The 19,040-nt window shown below is 39.9% G+C and overlaps 1 protein-coding gene across 5 annotated transcripts in view; it reads right to left on the bottom strand.

The window, feature by feature from the left end:
- Window positions 1-19,040, bottom strand: part of SORCS1 (sortilin related VPS10 domain containing receptor 1) — a 515,429-nt gene that overhangs the window by 134,589 nt on the left and 361,800 nt on the right. For all 5 annotated transcript variants that reach the window (XM_084757893.1, XM_084757894.1, XM_084757897.1 and 2 more), the window contains exon 6: window positions 16,602-16,666. In XM_084757893.1, coding sequence (XP_084614019.1) covers window positions 16,602-16,666 — 65 coding nt within the window. The remainder of the gene's footprint in view (window positions 1-16,601; window positions 16,667-19,040) is intronic.

Below are 19,040 nucleotides of genomic sequence, written 5' to 3'. Positions count from 1 at the left end.
TGGCGCATGCCTTTAATCCCAGCACTGGAGAGGCAGAGGCAGGCAGATCGCTGTGAGTTCAAGGCCAGCCTGGGCTACAAAGTGAGTCCAGGATAATAAGGGCTAAGACAGAGGGATCTTGTCTCAAAAAACAACAACAAAAAAATGAACAAACAAACAAAACAAAACAAAAAGATCTCAATCTCTTCATCAAAGATCCTAAGCAAACACCAGATGAAAAATATAAGCATATATATGATATTTGTAGTTCATTTATGTATAAACTGCAAATCTGCAATGAGCAAAGAAAACAAAGGGGCATTTGTTAAGATCTATAGTAGTGGTTGTCAACTTTCCTAGTGCTGTCACCCATTAATACAGTTCCTCATATTGTGGTGACCCCTCCAACCACAAAATTATTTTTGTTGCTACTTTCTAACTGTAATGTTCCTCCTGTTACAACTCATAATGTAAATATCTGTGTTTGCTGACGGTCTTAGGCGACCCCTGTGAAAGAGTCATTTGAACCCCAAAGTGGCCAGAGCCCACAGGTTGGGAACTGTTGGTCTATAGGCTAAACATTCTGAAGGATGTTCACAGGTATATAGTACAGTGAGTGAGTGGTCACAGCACTACAGATGATCTATCAGTGCTTTTCAGGTAGAGAGTAAAGACGGCGGTTTATAGGACAGTAGCACATTGGTCGGGAAGACGTGGCTGGCTTGACTCCAACTTTGCTTCACTTTCATTATGTTCCATGAGACCCTCCATATGTCTGGAACTGACTTTTATGAACTAGGCTTTTGCGACTTCTACCTGAGTATCAGTGAATACATCTACACACAAAATGAAAACAATCATAAAGCCATGTTGTTCTGCAGTACTTTTGTAATGTCGAGCAAGATGCATAAGTCCTTGGAACTCAGATTCATTTCTGAGAATTTCTGAGAATTTCATTTAAGAAAATCATGACATGTGGGAAGATTTAGTCATCAGTATTTATCAAGAAATGTTTAATAAGAGCTAGCAAGGTGCCTCAGCAGGTAAAGGGAACTACAGGAAAACCCAGAGACCTGAGCAAGATGCCTAGAAGTACATAAAAAGGAAGGAGATAATAGAATCCATAAAGTTGTCTTTTGAATGCACAGGAGCCCCAGGCATACATAACCCCTACCATTAAGTTTTAGGAGTATTTAAAGAGGAGGGAGAAAAGAAGTTTTCTTCAAGGCTGTCAAATACAAATAGCCAAAACACTAAGAATATAACATTTATATAATTCCTGATTGTGTCATGGTTCTTCTTGCTATAGGTAGTTTATTGTATATATGTGTAATAATATAAATGTATATGTAAAAATTAAAAATGTTTAATTAATAAAATAAATAAATATTAAAAATATATAATCCTTTAAAAAAGAGAACATGAATTTGAAATAGAGTGGATACTAGTATATGGGAGAATTTGGAGAGAGAAAAAGAGGAAAATATGCTGTAATTATAATTTCAAAATTAATAAATAACCTTATGAACTAATAAAATAAAATAAAAAGGAGAGAGAGAGAGAATGAGAGTGCCCAAGGAGACCAGGGAAGGAAGTTAGATCTCGTGGAGCTACAGTTACATGTGTCTCTCAGCCTCCTTTATATATGTCTGGAAACCAAATTATGGTCCTCTGTCAACCTCTAGGAACTAAATGCTGCTAGTAAGTTCTCTTAACCAGTGAGCCATCTCTCCAGCCCCAGAAATTCAAGATATGTTTAAAAAAAAAGATGGATGAAACAAAGAAGAAATAAGTAAAGTGTGAAACATCCAATTCACAATGAAATTCCTGCTGCCTGGAGTGAATACTCAAGGTATATATGATTAAGACAAGTTACCAATTAATAATATTTGATAAATTTTTTGCTTTGAAAATTGTTCCTTGGTTATAAAAATGCTCAAAAGAGCACGTGTGGAAAGTGCACATATTCTAAACCAACTTGGAAATTTTCCTGTCTTCCTAAAATTGTTCCCAAATAAAAAGCTTTTAAAAATAGGATGGCACAATATACTAGTACGGACACACTTTTTGGCAGTTTGTATATATAGACATCAAGTTACGTGTGCTTGAGCGGGAAAAGTGAATAAAACATACATGAGCTGTCAACAATCATAGCAAGACAGTGAAAGAACTGGACACTGGGAAAGCAATCGCTGACCCAGCACTTTTCACCCGGTGGATGAGGAGTCACACTACGCTTGTGAGATAAGCAGTTTCGACAGACACCACTCAACATTCTCTTTTGTCCACTGCCTGAGTCGGCGTGTTCTGGTTTATCTGTACAGTAAGCCTTCTTTGAGCTGCGAATTGCAAGGTAGCCAGCTAGGTAACACAAGGAAAGCCTCCTCACAATTAGTCTTGAATGTCTGCTCAGGATAGCTGAAGGTGAAATTTACACCCAGCTGAAGGCTGGGATCAGTTTGGAGCTGCCTGCCTGGAGAAGTGTTTAGTTTCCTGCCTTTCTCCTTCTAATGGAAACAGAAAGAAATTGGCTGTGGTTCATAATGAGGGACCAATCACTCTTATTCCCCTGGAGGTTTGCTGTAATAGCATTAAGTATGATGAACTCTTCCCATATTCTATTCTGGTGAGTGTGTGATGCAGATTCCATAGGAAGTCTCGTGTAATTTGGCATTAATTAATGTCAATTAATGTATGCAACTGCTAGACGTTAGGATTAATTTCGTTACCTCTCGTACACAGATGTTTTTCCTGCCACAGGTAATTAGGGTACTGCACTGTTCTTTTCAAATACCCTCACTCCACAACAGCTGCTGCTTGGAATAATGCACTCCCCATCCACCAGAAACCTGTGCTGATACAGAGAGGACACGCTGCCATGCATGCCCAGACTCTGCATGCAGGAATGGGAAGTTAAGTGCAGGCCAGGGGATGTTGTCTTGGTAAGCCTACGTGGACTCATCAGCACCCCTGATCTAAACCATATCATGGGAATGAATGCTGTCCATACTGACACTGTTTGTGAGAGCACAGACACTGGTGCCTGGTTAGACTGTCTCGAGTGCCAGGGGCTATAATTGTTATTTAAGTCTTCTCTCTTTAATCACCACTATTTCTCACTGCTTCTGAAGTCACCACCTGTAAAAAAAAAAAAAATAACCTGCAGATATTTGCAGTGGCTCTCTTCATATTCACATTTTGGGTTGAATTCACTATTTTATTTGCTTGCAGATGGCATTGCTTCCCCTCCATATGGGAACGTGAAGTTTCCCTAGTAGCCAAAGCAATGTTGAACACATAGAACAAAGCAAGAGGCATCCTATTGCTTGACTTCTAAATCTATTGCAATCAAAGAAACACTGTATTGGGATATACTTGTAGTAAACGATAATCCAGAATACAGAACCCATCGGAGACTACACCAATATTCATGGTCAATGATTTTTCAACAGAGAAACCAAAAAATAGGCAAGAGAGAAGAAATTTTGTGTTCTTTAAGTAAAAGGATAACTAGATATTCAAATTCATAATGACAAAAATCAGATTTTTTGTCTCATAAATCTGTAAATATCAACTCAAAATTTATTTAAGATTTTAATGTTAGTTCTGAAACAGTAAAAGTACTAGAAGAAAGTGCAGAGAATATTTTTAACCCATGGTCTGGCCTAATATTTTAGAGTGCTAGCTCCCAAAACATAGGCAACCAAAGCCAAAGAAATCATGGGATTGAAAGAAACAAGAAAGAATCTATATATTAGAGAAACCAATGGCTACTGTAAGACTTATGTCTTACAGTATGTTATGTTAAAGGTTAAAGAAAATAGTTTCAAACCACACATCTCATATAGAGCAAACACCCCAAATCTGATGTCAATTTAGTGATGAGAAAACAGTCAAGAAGGAGGCAGGAGGGATTTCTGTGACTGGCTCACTTTCCTGTTTTTATGTAATTTTGGATTCCAGTCAAAGGAACAGTGCCACTCAAAGTGGGCCAGTCTTCAACCTCAATTAGCTGAGTCAAGACCGTAGCCCACAGCCATGCATCTGGGTGATTCCATGTCCTATCAAGTTGACAATTACCCATCACAGGGAGCTGCCATCAAAAGACGCAAAATTCCAGAGAGGAGGAAGGCTCAGTAACCTCTTGTACAAAATGATGGTCACGATAGTGGCTAGTGTTTCAAAATGGCTGTAAGTGTATATTTAAATATTTTTCACAACAAACATGGTGCTTATGGAAGGTAATAGATTAACTTAGACTCGCTTAATGATCCTACACTATAGAGGTCCTATATTATGTAGGAAAACTCTCAGGAGAAATAGCATGGGGCTAAAGGCACCTGGTGCATAATCATGTAGCTAAGTTAGAATCTTAGGACTCCTGTAACAACTTGTGTCCTATAATCTCTGCTTCTGGCCTGTGCGCACAAATTGCAATGTACATACATGTGCATACATGCAATGCACACAGATATAAATAAAATTAAGAAATAATAAAATTCTTAAACAAAATAGCACATTTAGCCACACAAATACATACAATTAGTATTTGCTAACTGAAAGTAAAATTCACAAAGGTAATTTTTTACACAGAAAAGGAAATCCTATCCATGCACAATTAAAAGATAGTAGATACCTTCTGGGGACAATAGGAAATAGCAGTCCCAAGCCTGAAAAACCAGCAACCATGAATAGGAATACGGAAGCCACTTTCTCAACCAACATATGAGCTTCTTGATGCATAGGTTGTCTTCCCTTCCACTCCAGTGACTCCCACCCAAGACCCTTGCTTCCTTCCCAACAAGCCAATGTTTCTGTGGCATCATTTTCTAAGCTAGTCTGCAAACTCTTTAAGGGGAACTTTTAGAATTTCAGAATAAAATTGATGTCAAACTCATGCTCTAAGGTCTGAAAGGTCTTTATCTGTTTCTTTCCTACTCCTTCCAAGATAAAACAAAGTTCTCTGGCGTCCCTGGTCAGCCCATGTCTTCGGGATCTCCACTATTTCAAAATGACATGATTACTCCCAGTGTGCGGACGCCCTATGCTCACTCACAGAGATCTGCTGCCTTGAATTGCCTTTTCCTCACCTGATTCTCCATTCAAATTCTCCTTGGGCTTTAACTGAAGTTTTTCCGAGGCTCGGGCCGAGCTCAGAATGTCTCTATTGATAGCAGTTGCAACATTAACCTCGAAAACCTCCAGAGCAGCCTCTCCTCTGGGTCAGAATGGTGCTGAGTGGATCGCAAGGGCCTTTTCTCTTTCAACTTTGCAGAAACTACACTGAGTGTTTGTTTTTTTTTACAGGTGAAGAAACCAAGATTTAAGAGTGGGGTCTGCGCAAGTTCATGTGCTATTAAATGACAGACAAAAACTTAAATACATATCATGCATGTAGCCTGCAACTATATGCATTCCTTCTATTAGTTAAGAAATGTGTACTTAGCTTCAATGACTTTCATATGCCTTCTTATTGCAGAAGATTATCAACAGAGCTGTAAACTACATAGGCATGCAAAACACTTACATGCTTTCCATTTCCTTGTTTATTTTAAACTTTAAAGCAGAACAAATTTTAAAACCCAAACATTTGCATAGAAAATTTTATGTCCTTGCTTATGCTTTATTACTTGTTTTTAAATCTTTATATTAAATGTCCTTGTCCAACACACACATACACACACACGGAGGGGTGGAAGAGAGGGAGGGAGGGAGAGAGAGAGAGAGAGAGAGAGAGAGAGAGAGAGAGAGAGAGACTATTGTCTCTGTGTGTTTCTAATTGGTCTCATAGAATCCTCTGTGTTAATTTGCCAGTTAAACAGTGGTATCTTCAAAAGTAGGTGATATCAGCCCTGAATGTGTACATCAAAGATGAGATGTAGCTGAGAAATTATCTATCTTTGGATATTGTGCTTTGACATGATGGCTTTGAAAGTCAACCTTCTTTATTAATTTTTTCTTTCCTTTTCCTTTGTATTATAGGAGAATAATACAATGGCATAGAAAACGCTAGGCATGTGTCCTATCACTGAGATACATTCTTAAACCGAATAGTGTCTGTCTACTTGTCTACTGGCACTTAAAGGCTGTGAACAAAACAGCAAATGTTCTAGAATAATAAAAGTTTTGCCAAGCATGAAATTAGGAACACAAGAGATCATTAAAATTCTAAATAATAAAGAAAATACAGAAAAGTCATTAAACTGCTTACAAAAATAAAATGCTAGGAATATCTTGCAGATTATTCCAGCACACATGTGAGAAACTTCCAACCTTCATATAACTGCATAGATGACTGGGATCTTGCATTTTTTTTTCATTTAATATTACCCAGACTTGCGGATTTATGTCTTTCACAATCTAGACTCCTGAAGACAATCAGTCATTTAAAATTTGCTCTATTGTGAAAAGGGGGAAATTAACTTTTTGTCAATCAGGAGAGCTATAGAAAAGCCCAATAAAATGTGTAAGATAGTTTGGCACAAAGACAAAGTTAAGGCATCACCCCCCAGAACAATGATTTCTGGGCACAAAGTCAAGAGATAATATGGGCTATGCTGGAGGAAGAGTAGTCTGTGTATACCCAGAACCATCTACTATTGGCATAGGGTTATTGTGTAATTCAAATTCTGATTTTTATGCCCCCCCCCATGTCTGGTTGCAATCCTTGTTGTGAGAATCTCTTACCTCAATGTTGTTTAAACAGTGTTCTCCAATTGTCTCCCTGATATGTCAATAAAGCATCTTACAGCCAATTGTAGACCAGGGGAGAGAATAGGGCTGGACTTCCTGCCAGTCAGGGGAGGAGGAGTTAGAAGGGGAAGAAGCAGATTGAGATGGGGGAAATTCAGCTACAAGTACAGGTGCAGGAAAGATGACAATTCATATGGACCGAAGAAAAAACTAAAAAGCTAGTAACTTGGGGATTCTGACAAAGATGGAGTCAGTATAACATCGAGGGTTAAGAATAGACTTAAACTACCCAATATTGTGCTGTAAAGCTTATTTTGAAACAAAAGTAAAGAGTTTCAATTATTTGTGTGATAGCTCGGTTAAGAAATAAGCTAAGAGAAATAAACACAGTTTTATACAAGTAACTTCAACAATCTTCTTCTTGGGTACTATTAGCCATCTAGTCACAGTAGATGCCCACACCAGAAAGATGTTCCCCAGTTCAGAAAGGTGTAAATCAGGTTTACAGGTCACACTCAACCCTGATGAAGTGAGAAGTGCGCTGCTGTTTTATCTTTCCAAATTAATCTTAAGAAGAAAGTATAAGAAGGGAGAGGGAGAGAGGTAGAGAGGAAGAGAGAGGGGCAAGAAGCAAGAGAAGGAAGCAAAGCCACAGTGAAATTGGAAGGAGAGGAAATGGAACAGTGAAAGGGCTTTAACACGTAAGGAAGAAAATACCCAGAGTTCCTTTCTTTTTTCCAATTCTATTATATTTATTTATTTTAGGATGTATGTGAGGGCTGGTGTAAGAGTCAGCTCTCCACTTCTATTGTATAGATTCCATAATACTGAACTCAGGTTATTGGTCTTGGTGGCAAGTGTCTCTACCCTCTGCACTAACTCACTGGTCACACTTTCTTTTCTACAGTCTATGTATGTTTTGTTTTTTGTTTGTTTGTTTGTTTGTTTTTTATTTTGCTAAAGAAATGGGCTTATTTACACATATTTGTGAATCTGCTTATCATAAGATTAATCCTAACAGGTGCATGCCAAGGAATAGCCATTTCTTCCCTGCTACTGCGCTCTACACTAAGTGTTATACATGGTCGATGCCCAACAAGAAGCATAGTACTATTTCTGTCTTCCATCCTGGATTGCGCAGACAAAGTACACACTTACCTGTCACTCGATAGTCCAGTCACTGACTGGGCACTCCCAAACTCCTTTTCTTTTTATTTGCTGATCCAACCTACGTGTCCTCAAATATCAGATGCCACCTGTTCAAAGAGTTCTTCCTTGTCAGCTTCCTCCCATCCCTGACTGATTTTCTACTCTTCTGGGCTTTTTAAAAAGCCCATGCACAGATTTCTCATGGAAACACATTATGCATTCATTTACAATTTGCCTTTCCAACTAGAAGCTTACCTCTATGAGAACAAAGCCTATTCAGCATCCCTCCAACCCTCATGCCTGCCCATGGGAAGACTCAGGACAGCACAGGTATCCAACAATATATGTTGAATAAATAAATACAAGATCTGGAATAAGCCAGATTTTGCATTAAATCTTAGCACAATGACCATCAGAAAAGCATTTAATCACTGTAAGCCTTATTCCCTCTCCTATTATAATGAGGGATATAAGGACAGCACCTACCTCCAAGGGATGGAAACAAGCTAAAGGCAATTGTAGCAAAATCCAAAATGCATGCTGCCTTTTACTGTCGTTTCTCAATGTCCAGGATAAAAAGAAATTCACACAGACCCGCCAGCATCTTTATGATCCTGGCTTCTTAAAAGCTGGAGTCAGACAAGGCAACCTGTAATTTTCTGTTCATTAAAAGTCATCACACACATACATATAGACTGCTGCTGTATCCTGAGAGATTATAAGGGCCCAACAGAAATGAAGGTCTCTGCCCTGAGTTAAGGTATAGGTTTTCTGAGAATCTCTGGTATCTAGTGCTTAGGAAATGCAGACCTCCTGGCAAATGAGTGGCACATAGGATGCAGAGGAGGTACTACAAAATGGCTATGGAGCATCAAAATGAAAGTGGTCTACCTGAGCCTATTAGGGTAATACTGTCATAAGGTCTGTGTTATATGAGAGGCCTGTCTTCCCTTACTTCATAGTTCCTGGTGATTCTTAGGGTCTGATTCTAGGCTACTGCAAGAAGAAGCCTCATTATAAAGGAGCAGCACCTCAAATCCAGACACTTGCAATAGGAAAAGGGTCCAACTGACACCATGAGGAAGAACTGTGACTGATGCCAGCTCCTCTACTCTCTCCAAAGCTTGATCCTATCCACTTGAACATGGGACAGAGGTGATGGTGTATCTGGTGAGTTGTTGGGAAATGGTCAACCTGTTGCAATCATCAGCTCACTGCAAATTGGACGCTCTAGCCCCTTCCAAGGTTCCGCCCTAGATGCTACTCATATACTGACTAAAAGAACCCTCTCGAAGGCTCGCTGTGGGGATCAACTGTTTGCTAGTGTTGAAACTCTGCCTGGAATGTGGTTAGTAAGACAGATATATGTTATACTTTGTCTGAAAAAATGAAGTGTTAATATTCTGTAAAATATTACAGAGAATTGTCATCTTCTTTAAGTTCACCAAGGAGGAAATCAAAACACAAAGTGGATCAAATGAAAACCTTTATGTTCATTCTCAACTGAACTCAAATTTAAGCAGTAAGCCTACGGCACGTCCTATCGCTCATCAGATAGGGTGTGTTTAAACATTCATTCACACCCTCCTGATCACTGAGAGTCTAAAAGCAACCCAGGAATCTGCTGGATGCAGGGCTCTGTATGGCTGCACATGTTTCTATACACAAGCTGACAATGTTTAGGAATACATTCCTAGGATATACCTTCTCGCTGCTGCACAAGCATGAGTAATTACTAACTAACTAAAATAAAGATGTGAGCACATCAGAATGGTCTGAAACAGGCAAAGTTAATCATTTACTGATACAGCAATTATTAGATTACAATTCCCTGTGTAATGTTTCCATGTAGTGACAAACCATGAAGTCACTGAGGGCCAGTGTGCAAGTGTGGAGAGAATGTTAAACAGAAGTTCACCAACACTCATTGTGGTCCCGTGGTTTACAACAGAAGTATTCCTGTGAGTGTGTCCATGAGAAGACATACAAATGTATTCCCCCAGCATATCCAGAGGATCTACATTCCTTACTTTCCCAGAGTTCATAGAGGTTATATTGGGAACAAGAAACTACAGAAACGGCATCTACGTTTTCAAAAGGACATGATAACATAAAAGAAACATCTATACGTAGTTGGATGAGAAAAAAAAAAAGAAACCATTTTACTATTGACTTGAAGAAAGATTTCTCCAAGAAATAAGTGATTAACTTGTCTTGTAATTCTCCAAAGATGACCACTACCACTTCCGGGCAATGAGAACGATGGCCATTTTGTGGATTTGCCTTGTGAATGGGTGGATACTAACTACAGTTCTGCTGTCGTATTTCTGCTTTTCTTAATAAAGCTGTTGGTGTTGCTATAGGAGTTATTTGTGCTTCCAGTGAAACTAGCTCAACACTGGATGGCTTGGGCACCGACAAACTTAAGGGCAAATCTCTGGATTCCCTAGTTATGGCATTTAAGCAGCCTTGTATCATCCAGTCACCAGTATGAATATCCTTCAGTGTGGACAAAAGATTGTAATGGTAAAGGATAGGAAATAGAAAAAGTTTTCTGGGATTTACCCAAGACAGAGTTAATGGGCTCAACAATGAAATAAGGTTGTGAGATTTGTTGTATTTCACTTCCACTTATAATGAGCTGCTTTGAGGTTCATTTCACAGAGTTTTGGGGCAATCATTTTCACAGTTGGCTAAAGGACCAAGGCCTGTTTCCCCCAGTGAAATTGATTAGTCCTTGAGAAAGTTGTTGCAAGGTTTCTTAACTGTGCGAATAGATTCTGCGACTAGCAATTGTCCTTTGTCCTCTGCCCATACAGGCATGGATCACCACTAGGACAGCAGCACTCAGGTCACTGCCTGAGGTTTCAGTTTCAGAAGTCAAAAAGGGAAACAATGAAGGTGAAACTTGGTTCTGCAGATCTCCCGATGTGGTGTGTGCTGACAGGTCAGCACATGTGCTTAACTATGTATGCATGTATGTTTGCCATGTGAAACATTAAATGGCATGTTCTTTTTTGCCAAAATCACAAACATGGGACATGACGTTCAACTTCAGATTTATTATGTGGCTTGTGTTCCTGCACATGGGCTCAAAGGCCTCATGGTCACACACTTTTCTTTAAGAGAATATGCCTGCACAAAGATGCTTGCATGTTGTTACTCACTCACTGAATCTTGAATGTTTTGAGCTCTGAGCTATGTTTCAGGTGGAGAACAAGGATTAAAAGCTTTCAGTACAATGATCTGGCCAGAATTTTCTCTCCAATGACATACATATATATGTACATACATAGATGAGGGAAATTACAGAGCACAGGTTCTTGTTTGTTATTTACTGTACTGGGTACATATAAGGGAAACACGCACACTCATACTCATTGAGATATTTAACCAGTAATATCTTTATATCCTGGGTAGAGGTGTGCCAATTTGTCTACAACTGAAAATGGAGGTCCATAGCAAAAGCTATGTCTAGTAACCATTTTCATGGTTTTCCAGTAACACCTCGTATGACTGTTACTTTCTGCTCCGCTTGTCACAACAGAAAGTAGTGCATGGACAGTATCATCCATGTCACATACATGTATGTACATTACAAGTCACATATGTATATTACAAAGTATGTGCTTTTCAGGATATCACTGATAAGATATTTGTAAGTGTCATTAAGATGAAGCTTACTAGTACTCATGTTCCTTCAAACATGGGACTCTGTTGAAATACAAATGAATTATAATTGTAATCTAAGGACAGCTGATGTGACATCAAGATGAAACTCAATTTGACAAATCCAGAGAAGCGTGTGCCACCCACATGGCGATGAGCCAAACTGGCAAGCAAAGCATGTTTTCTGTGTCAAACATCGAAATGCTTTGGCAACAAAATTTCTGAATACATTAAGATAAAGCAATTTCCTTATTTAAAGTATAAAACTATACTACCATAGAATACATTATGCACCCCAGAATATGTGACCTGGAATGGCAACCTTAGGATTCCCCAGCAGCACAAGGAGAAGAAGAAAAGCCAAAGAGGTATGTCAGACAAGTGATGTGAATAGGGGACAGAGTGGGACTTCTGGAGCAACTGAGCAGCCTGCAGCCTGCTTTTGATAAATGTGCTCTCTACGTGGCGACTCTGAACTCTGTACTTTCCTTCTGTCTTCCCTTCGGTTTCTGTTACGTGGAGCTAAGGTTGCTGATTGTCTGGAGATGGGAAGAGACAGGGAGGGAGTAAGAGTCGGAGAGGCTGGGATGGCCTTGGGGACCGTAATGTCAACACAATTTCCTTTCTTTTCTTCTTTTTTCATTGAAGAAGGTCAGATGTTCTACATCAGTCTTTCACTTCAATTAGTAAGCATTCCTCTTTACTGTTTAGCTTTGACAGGAGTATCTTCTCAGATTCAGCACCTTTACTGAATGTTTTTATTGACTACCTTTCTCACTTTTAGGTAGTTTCGGCAGATACTTCCTTTTCAAAAATAAAGAAAGGGTAAGATAAAGCAGATTAGTAAATTGGAAGCCTGTGAGAATGAAGCCTAGGTGACATTTCTGCATTATGAAGTGACATGTCTTCCATGAGTATAGAATATTGTGAACTGTATGAACGTGCGCAGATGGGGATGAGCCATGGCCCTTTTGTGTTCACGATACCGTGTTCTGTGGAGTAGGAAACCACAAACAGAAAAGCAGCATGATTCCCCCAAACCCCAAAAGCTCTGTGTAGTGCTTTCTCATCGTACTTTTCTGCTGTGAGACTTTGCTACCTACGTGCATTGCTACCTACGGAGGTTGCAGAGGTTGCAGAGTCTTGGCTCGCACTGAACCAGAGTTCACATCTTAATAAGCTCCCCAGATGAGCCAAACATGAACCGCAGAGTTTGAAATGCAATGCTTCAACAATTCCAGGCAACCTAGTGCGTGAGGTGAAACAGATAACTGCTGACCCTGTCGATCATTTGCCTGCTCACCCACTCATCCTCACGTACTTGGCAAACCCCGAATGTACATTGAGGTGGCGGGTGTGTGCTGGAGACAGAACATTGGATATGCATGTGACCCCTGATGTGAAATGTAAAATTTCAAAGAGATGAAGGAAAATTGTTGGATAATATAAAACATATTTCTTGAAACTGGCAGTTTAAGCAAACTACCTGGTGAGTTAGTTCCAACAGCTAGCGGTAAGTGCAAAGGTCCAAAGTCAGGGCTTGTGGAAACTACAGGGTGGGGCTAGGCTAAAGAAATGGGCAGGCTCCGTACTTTGCTAAGCCACAGAAGGAAGCTATGGCTTTTCTCACCACCATTAGAGGAATGGGAAGTCAAGGAGATCTTGAGAAGAGCCAGGTGCTTGCTTTTGTTCAGGAAAAGATTTCTCACTATGCTGTAAACCTGAATCTTGACTCCAAGGTAATATTACCTACTACAGGGAAAAAGAAGGCTCACTGAGCGAAAGAGCAGCAGAGGGAGAAAGAAGCTCCAACTGCGAAGGCCTTCGGTGCCAGACACACTGCAGGGCACATCATACTTGCCAACCCTACTTAGATGTATAGGAAGTAAGGGATGGTCAGTCTTGCACCCAATTCTGTTCTCCTAATGGCCATGCCTGAGAAGATAAGCATGCTCCAAAGGGGAAGCAAAATCTCTAGAGATGAAACATCCATGAGGATTTCAAATGAAAGTCGTGGAAGATGTGTGGCTCCTGGCCTTTGGGTTCCATAGGTGCCTTACTTTCCTGGTTTGAGGTCACAGAGCACTATGATCTTCTGCCTTTGTGTTGATGGGAGCTAAGGAGAAGGAGACGGGAATTATGGGAAGTGAGGCAGCTTTATTCCAATTCTGAGGACCATTCTAGGGGCAAAGGATGTCCATCCTCTGCATGAGTGCTGGGCATGTGACTGCACAGCTCTGCTTTGTAATAGTCAGGTGGACATTTTCATTATCATTTACATAAGATGTCTTTCTTTCTCCCTGTTTTTCTCTTAGTCCTCTTTACTATGCTCCTTTCTCTCCCTCATTCCATGCACCTCTATCACTTGTTTTGTGACCATAATATGAATTATCTCAACAAAGGATCCTCGGGACCAGAGCAGGTGAGGGGAACTTGCATTGGTGTTGCTTAAATATTAGGCAGAAGAGTCACTGTGCCCCGTGTGTTCCATACACACTGGCTTTCCTATTCTCACCTGAATAGATACCATCGTCCTCTGTGCATCCTTCAGATACCCTACAGATATTTCTAACTATATTTCTGTTTTAGTTTTCTCATCTATAAAATTGGGATAACAGTCTAAAAACTGTCAGGAGGAATAATTGTGCAATTTATAAAAAAATATTTGTATTTTCAAGGAATGCTAACTTAGAATCTTTACTATGAGCTTTCTTAATTTTCAGTGAAAAATGAGATATGATAGGTTGAAATGGTGATGTGAACAGTGGGTGGTATTTTAAGATTTTTTTTTTATATACATGGGTTTGAATTCTGGATTTGTACCGTATCTGCCTGGATTTCATGTACTTAACACCACAGCCCCCTCTACACACCACAGCCCCCTCTACCCGAAGCTCTTCACTATGGCATGTCAAATGAGGCCAAGGAGACCTATTATGGGTGGCAATCTAGGCTGCTGCATCCCGTGATGAGGCTTAGAGAGAGTTGACTTAATTCCCCTTTCTTTCAAAGTGCTTTGTGAGAATCCCTAAGCACAGCAGTGAGGTACTTCCTGGATGGTTCCGTGGGAACCAAAAAACAAAACAAAACTGTAGTAGCAACAACAAAACTGCTTTAGGATGGAGTAGCTTGGAGCTAGGAAAATAGCTCAATTGGGAAAGTACTTGCCTCGAAAGCGGGAGGACGTGAGTACGATCCCAAGAACCTGCATTATAACAAAAGCTGGGCATGGTTAGTTTGCGACTTGTAACCCTAGTGCTGGGGAGGTGGTGATGAGCACATGGCCAGGCTTTGCTGACCAACTGGCTGAGCCTACTTGAGCACTTCCAGGGCAATAAAAGACCTTGTCTCATGAAATGTCTCTGTCTGTCTCTGTCTCTGTTTCTCTCTCTCTCTCTCTCTCTCTCTGTGTGTGTGTGTGTGTGTGTGTGTGTGTGTGTGTGTGTTGGGAGGCTCAAGGTATGGGGCAGTGTGGTTGCTCTTGCAAAGGACTGTTTTTGTTCAAGGAACCCACATTGTAGCTATGCTCCTTTGAGTTACTAGTACTGTGATAAAAATGCCATGACCAGAAGCAACCTGGAGAGGAAGGGGTTTACTTCACTGACAGTTCCTTATAACAGTTCACCATCAAAGGCAGTGAGGGCAGGAACTCACACAGGGCAGGAACATGGAGGCAGGAGCTGATGGAGACGCCACGGAGGAGTGCTGCTTACTATCTTGTTCTCCATGGATCGCTCAGCCTGTGTTCTTGTAGAACTCAGCACCACCACCTGGCCAGGTTGGCTTCACTGACAATGGGCTGATTCCTCTATGAATCACTAATTAATAAAATGCCCTACAGGCATGCCACAGCCTGATCTTATAAAGACATTTTCTCCATTGATGCTCCCTCCTCTTTGATGACTATAGCCTGTGTCAAGTTGATATAAAACTAGCCAATAATAGGACACTACCATGCCTAACTCCAGGGAATCAGATGCTTTTTTTCCTTTGATCTCCACATGTAGCAGGTGCATACATGGTACGCACACATTCATGCAGGCAAAACACTTGGACACATAAAATAAAATAATTTTTTTACAGAAGTGTGGCTTTTCTTTTTTTAATTTATTTTTTACATATACATTTATATTATTACACATATATACAATAAACTGCCTATAGCAAGAAGAACTATGACACAATCAGGATTTAAATAAATGTTACATTATTATTCTTTTGGCTATTTGTATTTGACAGCCTTGAAGAAAACATCTTTCCTATCTTGGTGCATCTAAAACTCTGAATGTCAATCAATCTCCATCACATCTTGTCATTATCAACTTAAAACATCTATCTAGACCTAAAAACATCTTAACCCCTAAACAACTAAGCTACCTGGTCTTCAACTCCATCAGAGACTTGAGAAGAAAAAACTTGATTACCTGAGTATGAGCATCAAAGAACCTCCTTATGGAGATGGCTTCAAATGTGGCAAACAAGCCACTGGGCAAAATGTCCTCATTTCAACCACAGACAGAATTCTGCCTAAAAAAGGGCAAGCTTGGATGCAGGCAGAGTCGACTGCCAAATTCTGTCAAGACTGGGTAAGCAAGTCCTCAATATTTCCTACCTCACAAATATGTCTGTCAGATATATTTGGGCCAGAAGGCTGAAGAAGATGCTCCAATGTAATAGAGAGTTTTGGGTGACTGTTCAGGTAGAAAACTGTCTCTGTCACCTTCTCATTTGGAAAATACATCTTTTGAAAATCAGATAGAGAAGGCAAATAGCAAATAATAATTCTAAGGTTGCCCTCTGTGTCCACATGCATGTCCCTCTGCTCCAGGGGAATCCAGAGTGTTAGAATTTTTCTATCAGGGCATACTGATTGGGTAAGGGTGGTCTCAGTATTGCATCTGTCCAAACAGATATAAACCTGGATTTATGCAGAAACTGATATATAAGTCTATTTAAATTCACATATTAAACAAATTCTGGATTTCTGGACACAGGACACATGCACATCTCAAACGACCTGGGTGGTCACTACTGTGACTGTAGATTTGGTTCAGGATGGACTGACAGAACTAATACCACTATGGCCATTGGGACACAATTGATTTACTTACGACCATCCATGGTCCTGGCCTCAAGATGCACAAGGTCTGGTTCTTTGTTCGACCCCATCACAGACCTAAAATACGGAGAAACATAGAAAGGAACATTTCACATTAATAACTTCACATATGCCTCAGGGAAGCTCACAGATTGTTAATGTCTACAGCTCTGAGACTGCAATCCTGGGAACATGTCTACTCTGCTTATGTATAGAGATTTCCAGCAAAATTTCCCCTTGAAATAAAAACAATAAGGAATCCTGACTAAGACCAAGTTGAACTCTGGCAAAGATACTGTGTGTCCTTTAGATCAGACTTGTGGAAAATGTGCATCCTTGTCACCACATCACGGCTGCACATATGTTCTACAAGTGTAATGCATGTATTCTTTTCATGACATCATGGGCCACACACTGGACCTGAGGGACTTATCAGAGAGATATCTGGCATGCTGCTTTAAATAGTTGACTTGCACAGAGACTCACAGAGAAAACAGACCTAATCAAAGTTTGTTACTTGAATTTACAAAAGTCTGACAAGTTTTGCTACATTATGTGACCCAAGCAATTCAAAAACACCTAGAGCAGAGAGACCATTCTCAGAGTGCTGGACCAATGAAACTAAAAAGAAATGTAGATGCCTCTCACATGCTAACATGTCCTAAATCCATATATTCATAGATTGACTAAAATGAAAACCTATTTTAAACTCCTTAGACACCATACCAAATAGAAAATGATTATTCTGCTATGCAAATAAGACAGGCAATCCCACTTTACCCCCAGAACTTTTATAGAGCAGAATCAGTTAAACCTAAGTATATTTGTGTCTCATTTTAAGCAGGATTAACAGAAAATTAATTGGTTCCATTACTATAAAGAACAAAGTCGGATGCTTCAAAACTGGTCCTGCAATCTGACTGCCCCCACCCCGAGGCACTCAACCCAGCATCCTTGAAAAAAACAGAGTTCAAAAGTGCACCTCATTTCAGTACTTCACGCAGAGCCTCCGACGGCACACGACAGGCCTCATCTCGCTTTCTCTGCCTCACCATCAGACACATTAAAAGACTTTGCCACTCCTAAAGTGCCAAGTCCATTACACAGTCTTCTGTGAGCTACTGAATTGTTCTGCTTGTAGTTTGGAAAGCTCTGTTCCACACTCACTGTGGTCTCACAGAGTCTTTTTAAAGACACAATTGAAAAGCCATTTCTGATAAATATACCCACCTTACAAGAATAGCACTTCTTATTAACAAATACTTATCAACAAGCACTTTCATATACAAAACACAGGAACACACAAACACATGCACACACATACATATGTGTATACAACAAATACAGCTATGGGAGAAATTTTGTTTTAAATTATTTACTGTCATAGGTCTGTCATATAGTAGTAAAATTGAAAGTGTGGAATATAAAAAAGTTTAAAAAATAGGAAGATGAAAAGTAAAAAAAAAATAGAAGAGGGAAGAAAAGAGAAAAAGAAAAAAAATAAAGAAAGGTCTATAGATTCAATGAAACGTGTACATTAATCAGTGTCTTAGGAACATTCTCAGAGCTCTTTACTTGAATTCATTTTCCCAGATCAGAGAGTCTGAGGCTTAGCTGTTCTTCTTTTTACAAAAGCAGTCTCCTTAAGGACCAATTATCATCACTGTCAGTAAGATGTCTCTGATTGATACATGGCCTGAAATTCAAAGTCTATGTTCCAAACATTAAATCCTGCTTTCTTCACCCAGGAAGAAGACATTTCTTAATAATGCTTTTATAATTTCACTCAAAGAATCCTCTAACATGAACTTGAGCATTTCGTATCACTGGAAATAGCTTGAATACATGCAGAAGGCGACCCCTCCTCTGTCATTATCATTAACTATTAAGGAAACTGCTTGTCCATAACCACGGTTCTGCATCTCCCAGCACTGAGACAGTGCTTGGGTCTTCAGACAAGATCTCAAGCCATGAGCATTAAAAATGAAAATAAATGGCCAGAAAAATGGCGCAGTGGGCAAGAGACTTTGCTTAGCACATAGGTGGACCTGAGTTTGAACTTCCATCACCCCTGTAAAGGGCCAAGCACGGCTTCACATGCATATGACATGCACAGCACTCGGCGTGGAGATAAGAGGACTCCGAGAACCTCCTACAAGGCTAGCCTAGGCTACATGGCCAAGTTTCCAGGTTAGTAAGAGACTCTGCTTCAGTGCATATGACCGAGATGATAAAGGAAGATACAGAACATCCTGTTCAGGCACCTACATGCACATTTATGGCTATGAGTACTACACACTCACATGCATGTAAGACACACACACACACACACACACAGAACTCTTGTGCATGATTGCACAAATGTTTATGTGTGCAGTAAAGACAAAGAAACATTGGTATAATAGCCAGTATTTGTTACTATTTCATATATGTACTGTTACTCCATCTTAGG

This window comes from Acomys minous, assembly GCF_964271855.1.
Source record: "Acomys minous genome assembly, chromosome: 2".
In the NCBI taxonomy this organism is placed as follows: Eukaryota; Metazoa; Chordata; class Mammalia; order Rodentia; family Muridae; genus Acomys; species Acomys minous.
Note: the sequence above shows the minus strand (reverse complement) of the source record. Positions and strands in the feature narration are given on the sequence as shown.